The 20,049-nt window shown below is 41.5% G+C and overlaps 1 protein-coding gene across 1 annotated transcript in view; it reads left to right on the forward strand.

Moving 5' to 3' along the window:
* LOC127574065 (intermembrane lipid transfer protein VPS13B-like) overlaps positions 1 to 20,049 on the forward strand; it is a 795,946-nt gene that overhangs the window by 260,612 nt on the left and 515,285 nt on the right. Inside the window, 2 exon segments of the mRNA XM_052022696.1 lie at positions 9,382 to 9,516; positions 17,118 to 17,297. Coding sequence (XP_051878656.1) covers positions 9,382 to 9,516; positions 17,118 to 17,297 — 315 coding nt within the window.

Here is a 20,049-nt window from a genome sequence, read left to right on the forward strand (position 1 = left end):
AATTTCCCGAGCAATTCCACACTTGCTAAAAATGAATAAAGTACGTATGTTTAATAAACCTTATTTTTCTTTATAGACCACCGTTACTGCAAATATATAAGTAGCTGTAACATAGTAATTGTGAGGCTGGGCAAACAACCTAGAGGTCAGGAATATAAATCCCACCATGGCAAGCTGTAAAATTGAGATCAATAAATCTGGTAATTTGTGAGGTTGCTAGTGCCAGTTAAAATGACCGTAAAAACCCAACTGGTTCATTAATGTCCTTCAGATAAGAGACCTGGCACTTCTGCTTGTTCTGGCCGTTTTGCGATTCAAGGCCCAGAATACGTGTTCTCCTCTGGGGAGCTAGAGATGGCAATAAAAAGTCTTGCTAATGTCACCTATATCTTCAGAAGCCAGGGGAAAAAAAAGCAGATGCATTTTTGTAACTGACGCCACAACATAAAGATGACTTTAAAATGAGGGAATGTTTAGTGACTGTTTATTGAAAGTATCCAGATCAAGCAAAGCTATTCTCAAAAGCATGATTAAAATAGAAACATTTTTATCAAGTTGGCTTTAGTTTTGAACAAATTGTAGCGGTTGCTACCGCGGAATAAAACAAGACTCTATTCGGAGGATTGCCAAACAGAACTGGTTTATTTTCCCGCCTTGCGCGGGCCCTTTAAGGGAGAATGTTCCTGCCCAAAACAACCGGCAATGATGTAAGTCCTACGTCATCAGGACTTTCCCGCATGCGGGTTCTCCCCGTCGCTCGGAAAGACGAGGTCCGCCGCCATCTTGGGCCTCGTCGCTCCGACGCTGCGCGACCCGACTGCTGAGCCAGTTCACCCGACTAGACGGTGAGTCGCCACACAACCCCCCCCCCCCCCCAGAACCGGCGAGACAGTCCCCAAGGTCCGTGGGCTGTGCCAGCTGCCGCTTAGGGGGGCGGCCTCTGCGTCGTGGCGTGGCAACCTCGACAGGCTGTTGCAGATCCAAATGGGCTGGTTTGAGGCGGTCCGCCGTGAAAACCTGTTCCCTGCCTCCAATGTCCAAAATAAAAGTGGATCCGTTATTCCGTATGACTCGGAACGGTCCCTCATATGGTCGTTGCAATGGCGCCCGAGGTGTGCCCCTGCGAACGAAAACAAACTTACAGTCCCGTAGTTCCTTGGGCTGGCAAGATGGGGCTTGACCATGCCGTGAGGTGGGAATCGGGGCCAAGGCGCCAAGCTTCTCGCACAGTCTTTGTAGGACTGCTGGGGGTTGTTCCCCTTGGTCCCGAAGGGCCCGTATACAAGCTCAGCTGACGAAGTGCGGAGGTCTTCTTTGGGGGCAGTGCGTCTGCCGAGTAGGACCCAAGGCAGCTCATCAACCCAGTTAGGACCCTTCAGGTGGGCCATCAAGGCCGATTTCTGATGGCGGTGAAAACGTTCCATCAACCCGTTTGATTGAGGATGGTAGGCCGTGGTGGTGTGCAGCTGCGTCCCTAGCAGGTTCGCTAATGCAGCCCAGAGACTGGAAGTGAATTGGGTGCCTCTGTCTGAAGTGATGTGGGCCGGAACGCCAAAACATGAGACCCAAGTTGTGAGCAGCGCCCGGGCGCAGGAATCAGTTGTGATGTCAACCAGGGGGGTTGCCTCAGGCCACCTCGTGAACCGGTCCACGATGGTAAGGAGGTACCGGGCTCCTCTTGAAACCGGCAGAGGGCCCACGAGGTCGACGTGTATGTGGTCGAACCTCCTACGGGTAGGCTCGAACTGCTGTGGTGGGACCTTGGTGTGTCGCTGGATTTTTGACGTCTGGCAGTGTGGACAAGTCCTGGCCCACTCACTGACCTGTTTGCGCAGGCCATGCCAGACAAATTTGCTGACGACCAGTCGGACAGTACATCTGATGGACGGGTGCGCCAACCCATGTACCGAGTCAAAAACGCGTCTCCGCCAGGCTGCAGGGACTATAGGGCGGGGCTGACCAGTCGCAACGTCGCAAAGTAGGGTCCGCTGACCTGGACCAACCAAGAAATCTCGGAGCTGCAGACCCGAGACTGCGGTTCGGTAGCTGGGCAGTTCGTCGTCGGCTTGCTGTGCGTCAGCTAGGGCCGTGTAGTCGACACCCAAGGATAGGTTGTGGATGGTTGGTCTGGAAAGTGCATCAGCAACGACATTATCCTTTCCGGAGACATGTTGGATGTCAGTTGTGAACTCGGAAATGTAGGATAAATGTCTCTGCTGACGAGCTGACCAGGGATCGGAGACTTTGGAGAAGGCAAAGGACAGAGGCTTATGATCGGTGAAAGCGGTGAAAGGCCTGCCTTTTAGAAAGTGTCGGAAATGCTGGACCGCCAGATACAGCGCTAGAAGTTCCCGATCAAAAGCGCTGTACTTCAGTTCGGGCGGTCTAAGGTGCTTGCTGAAAAATGCCAAGGGTTGCCAGCGGCCTTCGAGTAGCTGTTCCAGTACCCCACCCACCGCGGTGTTGGACGCGTCTACCGTGAGGGCAGTCGGGACGTCAGTCCTGGGATGTACCAGCATCGTGGCGTCTGCCAGGGCGTCTTTGGCCTTAACGAAAGCAGCCGCAGCCTCGTCAGTCCAGGTGATGTCCTTGCCCTTACCAGCCAGCAGCGAGAACAGAGGGCGCATGATACGGGCTGCTGCAGGGATGAAACGATGGTAAAAGTTGACCATCCCAAGGAATTCCTGTAGGCCTGTGACTGTGTCGGGGCGGGCAAATTGGCAGATAGCATCCACCTTGGCGGGTAGGGGTGTTGCCCCGTCGCTGGTGATTTTGTGGCCGATGAAATCGATAGAGTTAAGTCCGAATTGGCACTTGGACGGGTTAATCGTGAGGCCGAAATCGCGGAGGCGGGAATACAGCTGGCGGAGGTGGGAAAGGTGTTCCTGGCAGTTACGGCTGGCGATCAGCATGTCGTCCATTTCGCGGGTCGAAAAGCCGTTTGGACCGTCGGGGTCACCAATGTAGCGGTTGCTACCGCGGAATAAAACAAGACTCTACTCGGAGGATTGCCAAACAGAACTGGTTTATTTTCCCGCCTTGCGCGGGCCCTTTAAGGGAGAATGTTCCCGCCCAAGACAACCGGCAATGACGTAAGTCCTACGTCATCAGGACTTTCCCGCGCGCGGGTTCTCCCCGTCGCTCGGAAAGACGAGGCCCGCCGCCATCTTGGGCCTCGCCGCTCCGACGCCGCGCGACCCGACTGCCGAGCCGGTTCACCCGACTAGACGGTGAGTCGCCACAAAATATTATTATTTTTCTTGACCTTTGCTTTATGTTATAAGGAATAACTAAAATGAGTAGCTGTATGCTATTAAAATATCAATTATGTAAGTACTTTCTGCCCAAACAAGGAAAGCAGAGCATCCATGTAGATACTTGCCTCAGAAAAATGAGTGCCTACTAATAATTGGTAATTTTCATTTCACTATAAATGCAAGAGAAATCTGAATTAAGATGAATGGCAGCACAATTATAGTCAAAGAATGATTCACAGACTTTATTCCAAGCACATAAAACATGACAGATTGCCTTGATTAGCCCTGGATATTATCAGATGCCTGTCTAAAATAATTTTCATACTTGTGACTTAAGTTGAAATAACATCAGTATGGGTCATTTTGTGCTGGAGGTAGATTAAGTTCAATACTTTGTTTAAAAAGAAATAGACTAATTTATTTCTTCAGTTAAAATATCTTTGTTAGTTGAAGATGAATGGTAAATGTGGGCTTTATTATTAATGTCAACATCCTGTGAATAAGTGGGGGAAAAAAGCTGCTGAAATCCTCATCACGTTCAATTTATCACATTCAATTTTGCTAATCCATTGCTCGTTGACACCCATCTCCATCTCCAATAAAGATCAGCACACCCTCTTGGCTGTCAAACTTAACTTTCACCTAATCCTATTCGCCTTGCACCCTGGTTGTTGTGTTGGCGGTGGAAAATTCTTGCAGAAAGTCCATAGTTGATAATAGTTTGGAAGGTCCCACTCATTGCTCGCCAGTTATACAGCCACAGCATTCTCCATTCCTTCACCCTCCTTTGTATATTCCTAATGGAGTTGAGCAGTCAGCATGAGTGGTATTTGCAGCATGAAGCAAACGTAGTGGTGTGTGCTGAAGAAAATGTGACTGGTCTTCACTCATACTACTATTGTTTGTGTTAATGATTTGGATGAGAATGTAGGTGGCATGATTAGTAAGTTTGCAGATTCGACCAAAACTGGTTATATAGTGGACAGTGAAGAAGGTTGTTGAAGGATCTAGATCAACTGGGAAAGAGGGGAAAGGAATGGCAGATGGAAATTAACTCAGACAAGTGTAGAGTGATGTGGGAAGCTAAACCAGGGCAGGACATACATAGTGAATGACGGGGCCCTGGAGAGTGTTGTAGAACAGAGAGACCTTGGGGCACAAATACATAATTTGCTAGAGGTGGCAACACAGGTAGACAGGGTGGTGAAGAAGTTGTCTGACATGCTTATCTTCATTGGCAGGGCAGTGAATACATGATTTGGGATGTTAGGTTACAACTCAATTGTATGAGATGTTGGTGAGATCGCACTTGGAATATTGGAATGTTGCACTTGGAATAGGGATGGTCAATAAATGCTGACCTTGCTGGTGTCACCCAGACATCAGTCACTTCCCTGAGGCAAATATCTGCTGATGCTCTGATTTCCTTGTTTGGGTAAAAAGTACTTCCATAATTTATATTTTAATAGCACATTGCAACTCAAGCACGTTGTAACCCTTGCAACATAAAGCAAAAGTCAAAAAAATTTACGTTTTTCAAAATTAAAGCCAACTTGATATAAATGTTTCTATTTTAATCATCCTTTTGGAGAATAGCTTTGCATGATCTGTATACTTTAACTAAACAATCACTAAACATTTTAAATATGTAAAGAAAAATCTGACGTGCCATCAAACCGTCATGGTCTTGGCTGCAGGAACAGCATTCCAGGTTGGAAGGTATGCTGATTGCAGAACTGCCCACTTTCCAGGCTCTAGTTCCTTGCTGTAGCACAGAGCACCAATAGACACTCAGAATCCCCCCTACCTCCACAACAGGTAATTGAGACAGCACTGATGTCAGTAGGCATACCTGGACTGTTGAATGGCAGGTAGCCTCTGGTTCTGTGAATCCTGTGGAAGGAATCTTGACTCTAGGGTCAGGAAAATAGATTCATATTGGGGGAGATGAATAGCATAGCCAAGTATAAACCTGCATTTGAGTAGATGCAGCATAAAGTGATTACGTAATGACATAAATCAGCAGGTCATAAACATTTTCCTGCTTCCTTGCACTTTGAGCCGGGTCCATTCTCATTTTGAATCTCAATCCTCTTTAGCAACCTGCTGCTGAACTGGACCAATTAGCCACATCAAATTATCTAAATCCTTGGTCCCATGATCTATTATGTCTGCAGATCAAGTAAAGGGAAGTGGGAAACTTGTTAACTGGGATATAACCTCTAATTGAATATCGCTTTGTGAGCATAATTGATTGCCACATCTAACCATGGATTAAACATGGGGGGGTGGGTCGATCCAGGGATTTCCTGGTTGGTTTGCTTCTGGAACAGGCCAAGGTGGCCATTCATGGGTTGAGGCAGTGGGCACTCGAGGGTTCTGCCCAAGCTTGATTGCCTGCCCCTCTTCTGGGGTCATGTCTGTGCCCGTGTGTCACTAGAGAAGGAGCATGTGGTACCCACGAGTACAATGGGGGATTTCCGGGACTGGTGGGTACCACCATGAGCTCGAATGCATTCTAGATAGTAATGACTGTGTTATAATTTGAAACTGTAAATAGTGTGAATCATGAAGTACTGTAATATTGTAGTAATGTGATTCTGTAATCACTGAATAAACCACCTTCGGAAAAGGGAAAAAAATGGATTAAACTTGCTCCCAGGATCAATCAGATGATCAAGGGAGTGAAGATGAGCAGTACCTGTGAAATGTATGCAGGAAAAGTCGTCTCTAGATCTTGAAGGTGCTATCAGAGTATCCTGGGCATCTAACTGCCACGCACAATGCAGCCCAATATGATTGGCAAATGCAGCTGGGATAATGTTTAGCACCAGAACTTTCTTCCCTTTTTGCATTGTCTTCCCAGAACCCAGATTTAATATTTTAGCGTTTAAATGCTTCCTTTAGCCAGATTGTGTGACCTGATTCTGTCCTTGCCACTTCTGAATTCTTCATTCATGCAGGTGTATAACATCTGCCTTTGCTGCACCAGTGGCACTCGTACCATCAATTGCTTGGATATATCTTGGAGTTCCCTCTCTGAGTGCCTCTTGCCTCTCCACCTCCCAGGTCCTTCAACACATACTTTAATATCTACTTCGGGAACTAAACTTTGGTTCTGATTTATGATGGTTTGACTTGCATTATTTGTTCATGCAAGTTGTTGTGGTAACTGTTATAAAATTAAATATTCCAGACAAAACATTGTTAATTCTTTAAACTCCCATTGTCAAATTTCAGACATAGTGAATTTGAAGGAAGATAAGATTTAAGATTTCTTTATTAGTTACATGTACATCAAAACACACAGTGAAATGCATCTTTTGTATAGAGTGTTCTGGTGGCAGCTTCAGTGTCGCCACGCTTACGGTGCCAACATAGCATGCCCACAACTTCCTAACCCGTACGTCTTTGGAATGTCGGAGGAAACCAGAGCACCTGGAGGAAACCCACGCAGACACGGGGAGAACGTGCAAACTCCTTACAGACAGCGGCCGGAATTGAACCCAGGTCGCTGGCACTGTAATAGCATTTTGCTAACCGCTACACTAACATGCCATAAGTGAATAACCCAGGACTTTTGACTTATTTTACAGAAGCATAAATGGTCTGTGAGGAACATTGTGCCTTTCTCTGAGCAATGTCTTATTTAAGGAATTAGCACAAGGATATATTTGAAAATAGCTTCAACTTGCATTTTATTAAGTGGTGGACTGTAGGTCGTTCATCATCAATAGTTAAAATGGAATTCAAATAAAAAGCAAATAGATACAGGGAATGTTTGCAGTAGTTTTTGATCACATATGTTTTACAGAGCTTATGAAATAGAATTCACCTAAAGGTGAGATCATCATTTTCTGCAGCATTTATTTTCCATTTATCTTGCCACATCAGGCAGACATTACATTTGGAGACGGTATATTCTGAAGGTAGTTTTCTAAAATGAAAACGGCTGACTGTAAAATCATACTCTTCAAACAAATGCTGTGCTATATATAATATGGCATATGATATACAAGTAAAGCAACTCTGGGGTAGGCATAGGGTATTTGCATTAGAAATTGTGCTTTTTTTATGCTTGGCATATGTTTTTGAAGTATTAATACATGGGTTTGTAAATTTAGTTAATCTGCAATTTACCACTCGTTCTATTATACTCTCCACTAGAGTTGCTGTTGTTTCTGGCAACTATGTTTGTTAAATATAACAGAATGATGTTTACAATGCTGAGTGAGGAATAATTAACATTCTCATTATGTGCCAAAAATTCCACTGTGAAATTAGTATGTTTTGTGTTACTTTTAATGCCTGTAAAATGATTGTAATGCATACCAACGTCCATCCCAGTGAAGCAACATTTTCATTGCTAGCTTTTCTAACTATATGGTTGAAAGCTTCCCAGCTATACAGGTCCTCCCCAGGTTATGACTGGGTTCCGTTCCTGAGAAATGTTCGTAACCCAAACAGTTCACAAGTCAGAAATGTTTACTGCCTGGAAATATATTTGAATAAAAACTAGTGTAAAGTGCAGTTAAACCGGGGCATTTAACCCAACCATTCAAATATTGCTGCAAGCCGAGTTCCCACGTGGCAGCAGATGCCTGCAGCCCTGTAGCAGCCAGCAAATCCATCCCGCTGATCTACCAAATGCCCGTTCATATGTACGGGCTCTACATAAGTTGGGCATTCATAACCTGGGGAGGATATAACCTGTTTATAATAAGTAGCCAGGTATGGCAAAGGTTAAATTAATAGAGTAAATGGTTAACAAAATAACCATATGTATAAATACATCGCGTGGTTTATTAATGAACTAAGTAGCTTGTTGAGTTAAGGATGAAGCTTGCAGTCACAGCAAAAAACATCACCATCTCAAAGCCTCTTGAGTCTGAAACAACGTGGACTTCAGACTGTAATTTTCAGAAAATTTTAAACCAAGTTTGAACAAATTAAATATGGCCTTTACCTGAAAGATTTAATGTGTCTTCAGTACCTTTATTTTAGTGTACCTGTTTTTTTCTCTTTGAAGGTCTGTTGCAGATTTGCAAAGAAACATAGTTTAATTAGAAGAGCAAGGATCCTTGTAATTGTAAGGCACTAATAATTATCATAGGAGTCTTGAAGAATGTCAAGGGTAGATTTAATGGGTATTGTCATGCACACTTTCATTAAACCTATTACTATCGTTGAGTAGTGCTTATGTCAGAGACACTTCTGTCCTTCAAGTTACTGTTATATACCCTCTTAAAAATATTTTGTAGTGGTAGCTGTATCCAGTCATGATACTGTTGTGAACTGTAACAGACTTGTTACGACTGTGAAGGTAGGTGAGTTTTCTATCAGCGTTCACTAGTTTAGAGAGATGGTATGTTTTTTTGTGACAGTTTAGATGCATCTATTTTCATTCAAGTGGAACCCTGTTTACAATGCTTGGTTCCTGCCTGGCTGAAACTCCACTGTCCCATTGAGGAAAGGTCTGTGCAAGCATGGATGTGCGTACACATTCCCGTCCAACAATTAGAGATTGAAATGCTGAGAAGGCGTGGAGTGGAAGAAACTTTGAACTAAACACTTGACTTAAGCTGAGGTCATTTTAAGGAGACCACCAGAGCACTTTTATGAACTAGGTATGATGACCATTCTGGACTTGTACACCATGCTGTGTTGAAATGAAGCGGTGTGAGACTCTAGCCTCCAGAATGACGTTGCACTGCATCTTCGAATTTACACTGCCATGTGGCAGGGTGGTAGTGGAAGGTGCAGGCAAAAATGCACCTGAAGTGTCGTTAATTTACTGCCTTGTCTTGTAGGATTAACTGTCTTCATTTTCTGGAGCTATCATTCACAGCTTGTTATTGCATTTAATTTGCAAGTCTGAATAAATCTGAACATTTTGATGATTGAAAACTGCTTCACAATGTGTTTTTGAAAACATTCAAAGTTAATATTGCACTGATACTTTTTTTTGCAATTTATGTAATTCTGTATAAAGCTCTTATAATTTTATACCAACAAAGTCTGTAGAACATTAAATCTCTTAAGTGTGGAGAAATAGCTCCACCATTTAGAGTTCCTGATTATTTAAGTACAGCAGACTACTTCATTTGCAATTTTCTTTTATTAGGTGTGAAATCCCAGAATCCATTGCCAACTCTGGAGGGTTCTATCCAAAACGTTGAGTTGAAGTTCTGTAGCACATCATTGGTAAAATGTGTTTCGGGGACCATGGGATCAATAAAAGCTTGTGCCAAAGCCCCAGGTATGTGCAGCTGGAACATGTAAAAGTTTATTGCCTGTACAGGAGAATTGGCTGATCTCTTTATAAGGGAAGTCGCTGAAATTAGAGTTTGCTTTGTCTGCCATGAATCAGCTTTTTCCCCCAAAAGATTTGTTGTTTTGTCAGTGGACAATCTTATTATGTTAAAAATTGTACCTATTACATGCAATGATTAGGCAGTGAAAATAGTAATCTTTTTTACAATCCGATCTAAACTGTTTTGGTCTTTGCATGTATTCCCCGAAGTTTCGCTCTTAAGAATTACTGTACACTTTTTTGACACACAGGCATCTGTATAAGCCTCACTTAAGGTGTGTGCATGTGGTTTGCTCCACTTTGTTAAAGCAGGACATTTAGTTACACATGACAATAATAAACCAAATCCAATTCCAAAATGTTGCCAGATAACATGCATTCAGAATTGTGTTGATTAATTTAAATTAACTTCGGTTGATAGATTAAGTCTATTAAATACAGCCTTCAATTTTAACACATTTCAATCAAATTCTTATGTACATCCACAGAGCAATTCAAAAATCTAGGCGGAGCACAGTTTCTTTCATACACATGTGAGCCATAAAGTTTAATACGGTAGAAATTTGTCCTATGTATTAAGCACTAAATGCTTGATGTGGAAATGAATGTGCATTGAACTCCACCTCTAAATTCAATAGAACTGAATTTCAGAAGTGAAGTTCAATAGGCAATTGCTACTACATTGTGCATTTAGAATGCATAGCAGAGGAGAGTTTTGATCCTTTTTTAAGGAATGGTTCCAAATTCTAGATTGGAAATCTGTATACAGTTCACAATAATGCTTGGCTTTAAAAGGAGATAGTATTTAACATTTTTTTCTTCAAATTGCTTTATAAATAACACTGTTAGGAAAAAAGCCAAAAGCATAACTGGGTAGTACAGTGGATTATCATACAGATCTAAAATGATGAGATTAAAATCTTTCTTGTAGATAGTCGGTGTGAAAGCTTAATCATCTTCACCTGTTTTCTAATGACTGAGCTCGTAGCGCTATACTTCTTTCCTATCTTTGCATTAAGTTTACCGTGCTTTTATGAACCATTGCCAGGATGTCTGATTTCACAAGCGGAAAACATTTCAACTGTCCAACTGAGCTTGTTGTTTTGAAGTTAAGGCACCTTGAAGAAATTAGATGGAGTTTGAGCATCTGTCCGTCCTTCAAATAACAGCACTGTTTTTCCTTTGAGATTGGCTTCTTTAATGGAAGTTAAGTTGATGCTGCTTTCCACCATCTACAATGTACAGGCCAGGAGTGTGATGGAATTCTCTCCACTTGCGAGGAGGAATTCCGTTCCAATAATACTCTAGACTTGATACTGTCCAGGGCAAAGCAGCCTGCTTGATTAGCACCCCATCCACATGAAGTGTGTTCACTGTTTTAATACATTCTTTCTCTTCGACACCAGCATGGCTGCAGTGTGTACCATGTACAGGAATATATTGTAGTTACACAACTAGACTACTTCAACATCACTTTCTAAACCCTTCTCTCCTACCACCATGATAAACAAGAGGAACAAGCAAAAAATCTGATGATGCTGTAACTCTGACATAAAAACACCAGTGGAGTCACAAGAGAGTGCAGATGCTGAAATCTAGAGCAATTTGCTGGAGGAACTCTGCGGGTCGAGCAATATCCGAGGGGGGAAAGGAATTGCCAGCATTTCGGGTCGAAACCCTGCATCGGAACTAAGAGTGGAGAGGGAAGATAGGGGGAGTGGTGTAACAGGGGCCAGTAGGTGATTGGTGTATCCTGGGAGAGGTGAAGGGTGATGAGCAGATCGAGCCAGGTAAGGGAGGGGGGGAGTGGGTGGAGTTAGGAGACTGAGGCAGGTAGGTGATAGATGGAGGCAGACAAAAGAAAAGGCAAATGGAGCCAGGAGGATGAAGGTGGAGATAGCTGCTGGAAGGTGATAAGCAAGAACACAAAGGCTGCCAGTTCTGGATAAATAAAGAAGGTGAAAATGAAAACTATTAGGGGAGGGGTGAAGGGCAGATGGAACCAGAACCAGGTAGGGATTGGAGGGGGAGGTGAGAGAAGAGAGGAGCCAGTGGGTGAGATAAATGGGTAGTAGGTGGATGGAACCTGGAGAGGGGGGGGGAGGGAGAGGAAAATGGGTGATGGGGGGGGAGGGGTGCTGGAGGGGGTATGGGCAAGCATACAAAAATGGGAAGACCAGAGGAGAATCAGGAGGGGGTGGGGGAAGAAATACAGGATGTGAAGGTTGCCCAAACCTGGAAAATTCAATGTTCATACCATTGGGTTGTAGACTATCCAGGTAGAATATGAGGTGTTTGCTTTGGGCTTCACCCTTGCAGTGGAAAGGGCCGAGGTCGGTGTGGGGGTGGGAAGGGGAATTGAAATGGCATGCAACTGGGAGCTCGGGATCGTCACTGTGGACAGAGCACAAGTCTCTTCAAATCAGTCGCCTAGTCAAGTGTAGACATTGGCCTTGATATGCAAAGGCATTTCTCTTGTCCAGTTTCCTCATCATCAATATCCTGGAGGTCATCATTGGACAGAAACTCGGCAGGACCACCCCATAATACTGTGGCTACCTCAGTAGGACATGTCTGCATAGCCTGAAGTGCTTCACTTTTTGACTCTACAAATTATCGACTTCTGTATACCATGTAAAAGTGTCATCAGAGATGCAACAAAATTCTGGAGCAAACTGTTTGTTTGGTAGTTACTCCACTGACCAGCTTAAATATCCTCAAAGTCCACCACCTTTATATTGTGGTGGGAATATCTACAGGTGTCATGGCAACAGATTCCCATCGTTTCCTTGGCACCACCTCCCAATTCCGTAGGCACTGTCCAGAGTCATAGAGATCCATAGAGTCATAGAGCAACACAGCATGGATACAGGCCCTTCGGCCCAACCAGTCAGTGTTGACCACACTGTCCACCCAGTCCTAATTTCCTGCTGTCAGCTCATATCCCTCTCAGCCCCGCTCCTCCAGGTACCTATCCAAGTGCTTAATGATACTAGTGTACCTGCCTCCTGTCTACAAGGACAAGAGCCCACAGCAGCCATATTTTGACTTCAATGTTCAACATTGTTCCTTCATAACTGTTGGGACACTGTCCTGGAACTTTCTCACTGACAACATTATGGGAGTAGCATCCCCAGATGGACTGTGGTGGTTCAAGAAAGCATCTGCTCATGCAGAACTATGGATGGACCACAAAATGTTGACCTTGCGAGTGAAAAAGTAAATAAAACAATAGACCATATCTGACTGAAGATTCAAGCATTTCAAATTTGGAAATACAAGCCATTGGTGCATAGAAACTTATTTCATCCCACCCACCAGACTGACTGAAACTTCAATACCCCAACTCTGAATGTTTAGCTGGCCCACCCACATTAAAAATTCACAGGATGAACCTCATTTATCTTTTTGCTCTTACTACCTTGAAATGTTCTATGTCCTTGGTTTTTCAAAAGGTATATAACTGGCTCTATCATGTTTCTCTTTTATTGTTCTGCTTTGCTCTTTTATTCTTTTGCTCCTTTATTTCTTTTTCTCAAGGAATTCTGACAAACCTCTGAGGCTCCTTCTGACATTATTTAGCTTCCGTTTTGAATATCGGGCTAACAGTTCTGGCCAGTAAGTTTATTGCCTTGGTTTGAAATAATGGTACTCCAACTTCTATGATCCCAATGTCAATAATTGTCTCATTATTGAGACTGATTATTCATTCAGACAAATCCTTTTGTGAAACCTGCATTTTCAAAGGGTGGGTGGTCACCCAGAGGAATGTTTAATACACCACCAAAGATCTTAATCCAGTATCCTATTGAGATTATTGGCTCTAATAACTCCAGTTAGTTCTAAATATTTAGTTAATTGTCATGGTGCATTGCTCATATAGCAGTTTCTTGAGTCCATTATAACAGTACAGGCTGTCCCTGGGTAATAAACAGGTTCTGTTTTTACAGGCGCCCTTAAATCAATTTTGTCCATAAATTGGAAAATATACAAAAATCACTCAGTGTGGTAACCACACCACCAGAGTATTGTAATGAATGACATCAAAAACTGAAACATAAGACTGATAAGAAAGAGCAATTAATAAAAGTGGAGAGAGAGGGGAAAACTAGTTCTGCTGTTTGTAGGAACAAACGTATGTATGTACATCAGAATTTAGAATTTAATAATATTATGGGAGCTCATTTGTATCTATGGGTGTTCATAAGTCAGATGTTTGTAACCCGAATCAGAACAAGAATCCAATTTATTATCACTGACTTATATGATGTGAAATTAGAACAGAAATGAGAAGAGATTTCTGTAGCCAGAGGGTCGTGGATTTGTGGAATTCTTTGCCACATACAGCTGTGGAGGCCTGATCGTTGGGGGTGTTTAAGGAGGAGATTGATAGCCATCTAATTAGTCAAGGTATCAAGGGATATGGGGAAAAGGCCGGGAATTGGGGCTAGATGGGAATAGTTTAGCTCATGGTGAGGTAGCGGAGCAGACTCGATGGGCTGAATGGCCTACTTCTGCTCCTTTGTCTTGTGATCTTGTTTAATTTGTTTTGTGGTAGCAGTACAATGCAAAGACATAAAATTATTATAAATTACAAAAATAAATAAATACTGCAAAACAAAAGGGATAACGAGGTAGTGATCATGGGTTCATGGACCATTTAGAAATCTGATGGTGGAGGGGAAGAAGCTGTTCCTGAATCATTGAGTGTGAGTTTTCAGGCTCCTGTACCTCCTCTCCGATGGTAGTAACAAGAAGAGGGCATGTCCCGGATGGTGAGGGTCCTCAGTGATGGATGCTGCCTTCTTGAGGCACCGCCTCTTTGAAGATGTCCTCGATGGTGGGGAGAGTTGTGCCCGGGATGGAGCTGGCTGAGTCTATAACTGTCTACAGCCCTTTGCGATCCTATGCGATCCTGACCCGGAGATAGCCTGTAACTGCAAACTGTTTAACTGGCTATAAAGTCCAAAATGATGTGAAAGTCCAGAAGGATCAAAGGGGGTTAAAACTAGTTCTGGTTTCTGGTCATCCAAATTATCTCTTTTAGTTTAAATTTGGTATTTAATGATTATATATTCCTCGATCATAGTACACAAAGTTTTCAACATGCAATATCTTTCTTCCTATAGTATTGTTGTCAACCAAGGACTTCAATGTTAACGATAGGAATTTATTAGCTTTGGTATCAGACCTGTTATTCTAAGTGACCACACCCAAACTTTGGTCTGAGATAGCATCAGAACTTCATTTCTGTTGTATGATTCTTTTGCAGTCTGAATGCGAGTTGTGGAGTTCAGAGGGCAGGCCTAACCTACCTGAGCTTTCCTGTGAAAGGATTACTCCTGCTCTTCTACTTTCTCTCCATTGACCTGAAACATTTCCCTGTACTCGTATATCAAAATAAGTTTTGAATGTTACTTCTCACTTTTCCTTCGTCCTCTTTAGGGTAGTGCATTCTGGATCTGAACGGGAAGTAAGTGTTAAAGGGGACTTCTCATTTGGTTTGTTTACTATTTTTCTTAAATCTGGATATTCACTGATGCTGTGGAAAGAATTCCTCCTCCTTTATTCTATCAAAACCCCAACTTAATTTGATCCTTCTCTGCTCTACGGGTCAAATACCGCCTCCACGTAATTGGTGTAAATTCCAATTTGTGTATGGCACATGGACTCTAATAGAGAAAAATCCATACAGACATATCTTAAAACTCTTTGGGTAAATACATTTGCTACAGAAGAAAATTAACTGGCATGTTCAGTACACTGTGTGACATAATTATCAACAAAAAATATTCATCTGGGCTTTATCTCATTAGAGTTATTAAGTATCAGCTGCAGACATCCATATCCATAAGCAGCTTTATCCACTAATAAATGATCACTCTCAGTAGTGGAGGTATAATGGCCTAGAAATTGGGCGTTACCTCAATTTGAAGCTTAATGTATGTCATCCTTGTACCTAACGACAATTGTGACCACCAAGGTTGAAGTAATGGTACCCCAGCTTCTGTAATCGCAGTGTGAATCACTTCAACATTTGAGACTGACTCTTCAAATACACAGATACCAGTTAGCCACTTGTCTTTATTTACTTATTATCTGTGAGCAGCTAATGTCAGCTTGAGGTCTCAGAAGCAGCTTCCTTGTCATGGAGGAGTTGGGAGAACTGGGATGGTGGTGGGATATTCGGAGGAAGAACATTAATTCAAGCAGCTGTGACGCTAGCTGAAGTTCTTGGCAATTATGTGAGGGAAGGGAGGAACCTGAAGGTATAGGCATTGCTACCCAGATTCCACCTATTTTGTAAGGTAAAGATAAAGATTTGACGCTTACCTTTTCAGATGGCAGCCATCCTTTAAGAGCTGCAGGTTTGGATTCTTAGTGCCTGAAGCACTTGACCACAAATACATGGCACTTACTGTGGTCAGTTGTGATCACATTTTATAAAATGGGTCTTAAACAGGTGGGGTTAAGATGCCTTTTTTTTGGTTATGCACTGTGGGCTGCTATGGAGGAGCTTTAACCAGCATTGTTGCAACTTTCTGTGTTAACTGTTTGGTTGTATTCCAACCATCTCCTTGGGGAGCCTCTCTATGGCTGTAAAAGAAGCACATAGACCCCAATTTTAAGGCCATTAGGTACTTACTGACAATTCTTGGCTTGTGGCATGGATCTGTTTAAAGAAAATCAGATTCTCCTTTCAATCTTTTGTTATATTGTTGGTTTGCTGTGGCATATGATACAATATATGAAAAAAAAAGTTAAATTAATTATATTGGACAGTATTGTATTCCTATGAAATAACTCTTCAGTTGCCAAGATTCCGCACAGCAAATCCTATAGACCTTCCCCAAGGGTTTTGCTGCATATTTTTGTTACATTGGAATGACATTCTAACTCTAATGAATGACTTGCTCTTTTTGCCTGAGGGAAGTGAGTTTGTGTGAAATCATATCAATGTCCAAATATCTTCAACTAGGTGATGTCCCTTGGAAATTCCGAATAAAAGAATGAAAACATATTCCGTGAAAGTGTTATTCCTCAAAGCAGCTTATGTCAAGGATATTCCATTGTGGGTTGAAAATCTTTGGATGCATCTGAGGCAGTGGAACAGCATTTTCTTGGCTGATGGGCAAGGCTTATTGTAGTTGATTTTTTTGAATATGTTTGTCTCAAAATATCGTGTAAATTCTAAGATTCCAGATAAAATAGCCCAATGCCTTTTGCTTTCCTGATTGGTTTGTAGGTAAAAGATAAAAACCGCTATGATGCTGGAGGAACTCAGCAGGCCAGGCGGCATCTGTGGAGAAGAGCAGGCAGTCAACATTTTGGGTCAGGACCCTTTTCTGACCTGAAACGTTGACCACCTGCTTTTCTCACGGATGTTGCCTGGCCTGGTGGCTTCCTCCAGCATCTAAGTGTTTTTCATCTAGATTCCAGCATCTGCATTCCTTTGTTTCTCTGGTTTGTAGGTAGTTTGTGTATGATTTGAGGTGTTAATATATTTAAAGAAAGTTGTTGACAAGATTTTTTTCTATCAAAATTAGGAAGAGGTGATGGGATGAAGGAGAAGCTGATTCCATTAATACAAGGACCTTCAGATACAAGAGAATTGCATAAGAGCAAATGGCTGAATGAGAGCAGGAAACCCGAGTCTCTTTTAGCTCCTGACCTGCTGGCTTTCACTATCCAGATTCCTCTGCATATGGGCAGCTATCAAAACTCTGGTAAGAATTAACTCTGGATATTCTGTTTTTTCTCTTCTGAGTACTCCCATCATGATTATAGATGAGCACCATTTTAATTTATGATTTTCAAGAATGACACTCCTATTACAAATCGCACATGTACTATGGTCTTCTGATGAAGGTATGAAAATGAAAAAGTATATTCAACCCAGCCCAACATTATTTAGTATGCAGACCAACAAATGAGTGCATTTAATATCCGCTGAATGAAATAACATTTTTGTCACACACGAAGGAGAATATAATTGTTCTCCTTTTGCATTACATTACATGTTCTCTCTTTCCTGTTGACAGTGGTTAAAAGAGCAAACAGCTGGCATGAATTTTAATCTTTTAGGAATTTATTTTTATGTAATTTACAGCTCGTGTACAATATGTAACTCTTGGATCTTAAAGAAGCTTTGAATTATTTGATGTGGACAATTTAAGTATTACTGAAGTTGCACGATTGTAAAAATGAAACTATTATGAAAACTCACAGGTTTTTAGGAGATTAAATACTAAAAGGCAAAAATGCTGTAGCGCATTTTGAGAAATAACCTTGGGACACTTGAGAACCATGATTTAAAAAATGATAAATTAAAACATGAGCTCAACAATGTGAATGTTAGCATCTAGTAAAACTGAAAATTCAGCAAATGCCACAGCAACAATGGAGAGAATTCATGTCCATGAACTTTCCATCAGATGGACACCATTTTAACAAACTCCAATGTTGTTCTGAAAGCTTTGTACAGTATGGAGATAGAAAGATATTTTCACCAATAATGGGTTAGTCCCACTACATCAAAATCGTGGAAGTAATGTGTTTCACTTATACTCTACCTTTTAGCTTAGCATTGTCCATAACACATACGGAAACATAGATTCAGGGATTTGGCTATTCAGTCAATTAGTGATTCACATCTCAGCTGCATCTATTCAAGTTTGTTCTGTAACAAATAGGATCTTTACCAAACTAGGGTATACCACTTCATACAAAAAATTAAATCTGACAATTTTTTCTGGTAACAGTAACTGGATTGTTTGTCCTTAGCAGTGTTGAAAGTTTTCGTCATTTTCTTCAACTTGATGACTTTTGTTACAGGAAGTCCACCAATTTTGTTCTTAGGATATTTATAGAACAATATGTCTCACACAATGTGTCAGTCATTGATTTGGGAGTGGTGTATATACTTGGCCTCACTCCAGTTGATTGTACAACAATCTTCAAGATCCATCATTGTTTAACTGATATATCAGCCAAAATTATGTTTGAAATTTTGAAGGATTGAAATTAAATTTCTTCTCAAATGGTAATTATAACATGATTATTCCTTCCTATAAGTTATAAAGAAAATATTGTTATTAGAGGAAGGTTTTAGTGAATCCACAAAATTAACTGATGCAGTGATGAATGGTTAGGATATACTGTCTGATGTATAAAACGAAAATACCGCAGATGCTGGAAATCTGAAGTTAAAAGCAGAAAGTACCAAACAGGTCAGACAGGACTTGTGAAGAGAGAAATAGAGGTAAATTTTTAAATATGAATATTAATTGCTTTTAATAAGGAAAAAATAAAATAAAACATTTATACACAAAATAAAACATTTATACTTATACATGGTGTGGGAGTATTCCAGTAGTAATGGCAAGAATACTGAAAATATTCATTGAAAGTATGCAGTGAATTTTATTAGCTGAAGGAACAATGTTCTGCAATACCTCTGGTATGGCTGGGAATGGAATTTTGCATTTTAAGATTAATTGCATATCTCCTGATATGGCTTGGTATTAATTTTATTATTTTTAATGCTTCTGCGATGCACTTTGTTGTGTTAAAGGCCAGGTAAAAATGGCAGATGTTACTGCTGTGCAGATTTGGATTTGAATGGCTTTTCCCCTTTCTGCTTCTGAAATTCTTATCCTTGTTTTCAGTTCTTGATGCTTTCTCTCCCCATCTCTGCAATGTCTTTTTGGGCTAAAATCGTCCAAAACATTGGCAGTCCTAAATTCTGGTTACTTGATTACCATGAATTTAAATATTCTACCAACAGTGGCTGTTCCTTCAGCTGACAAGACCCAAAGCTCAGGAATTCCCTCTCAGAAAATCTCTACCTCTCCTTGTCCTGTTGCAGGACTATCCCTTGGCCTCCATGGATATCACTTGACCCACTGAGTTCCTTCAGCAGTTTGTTCTTTGCTCTACCTTTCCTTTCTTTAAGGTGTTACCTCATTGACCTTTCTGCTCTGATATTTGCATGTGTGGCTAAATTTTATATGATTTGATGATGTTGGTCTGAATCCATGAACCTTAGGGATGTAGTTGTTGTTGTTTAGTTCGATCAGCAGTTTAAGGACATTTAAAACAACACATCATTGAAACTTGCAGTTGTAATGAGGCCACTTGACCTGTTGTATCTACTGGCTCTTTGAAGGAGCAGTTACACTTACCTAGCATACTTTTTGTTCAGATCTCTGCATCCCAATTAACTCATCTTTCAAGTATTTATGAAATCAAGTTCCATCACCTTTTCAGGTGGAGTGTCCAGATCACAGTTTGAGTGAAAAAAAAATATCCTGATCTCTGTTTTTGTTCTTTTCACATTGGTTTTTATTCTAGGGCCTCTGTGATTAAACCTAGTGAGCAAAGGGAAAAGATTTTCTTACTAAAACCTCTGTTCATGATATTGAAAATCTGTATCAAATCATCTCTTAACTTTTACTGTTTGAAGAACAACCTTTAAGC

This window comes from Pristis pectinata, chromosome 9, assembly GCF_009764475.1.
Source record: "Pristis pectinata isolate sPriPec2 chromosome 9, sPriPec2.1.pri, whole genome shotgun sequence".
Taxonomy (NCBI): Eukaryota; Metazoa; Chordata; class Chondrichthyes; order Rhinopristiformes; family Pristidae; genus Pristis; species Pristis pectinata.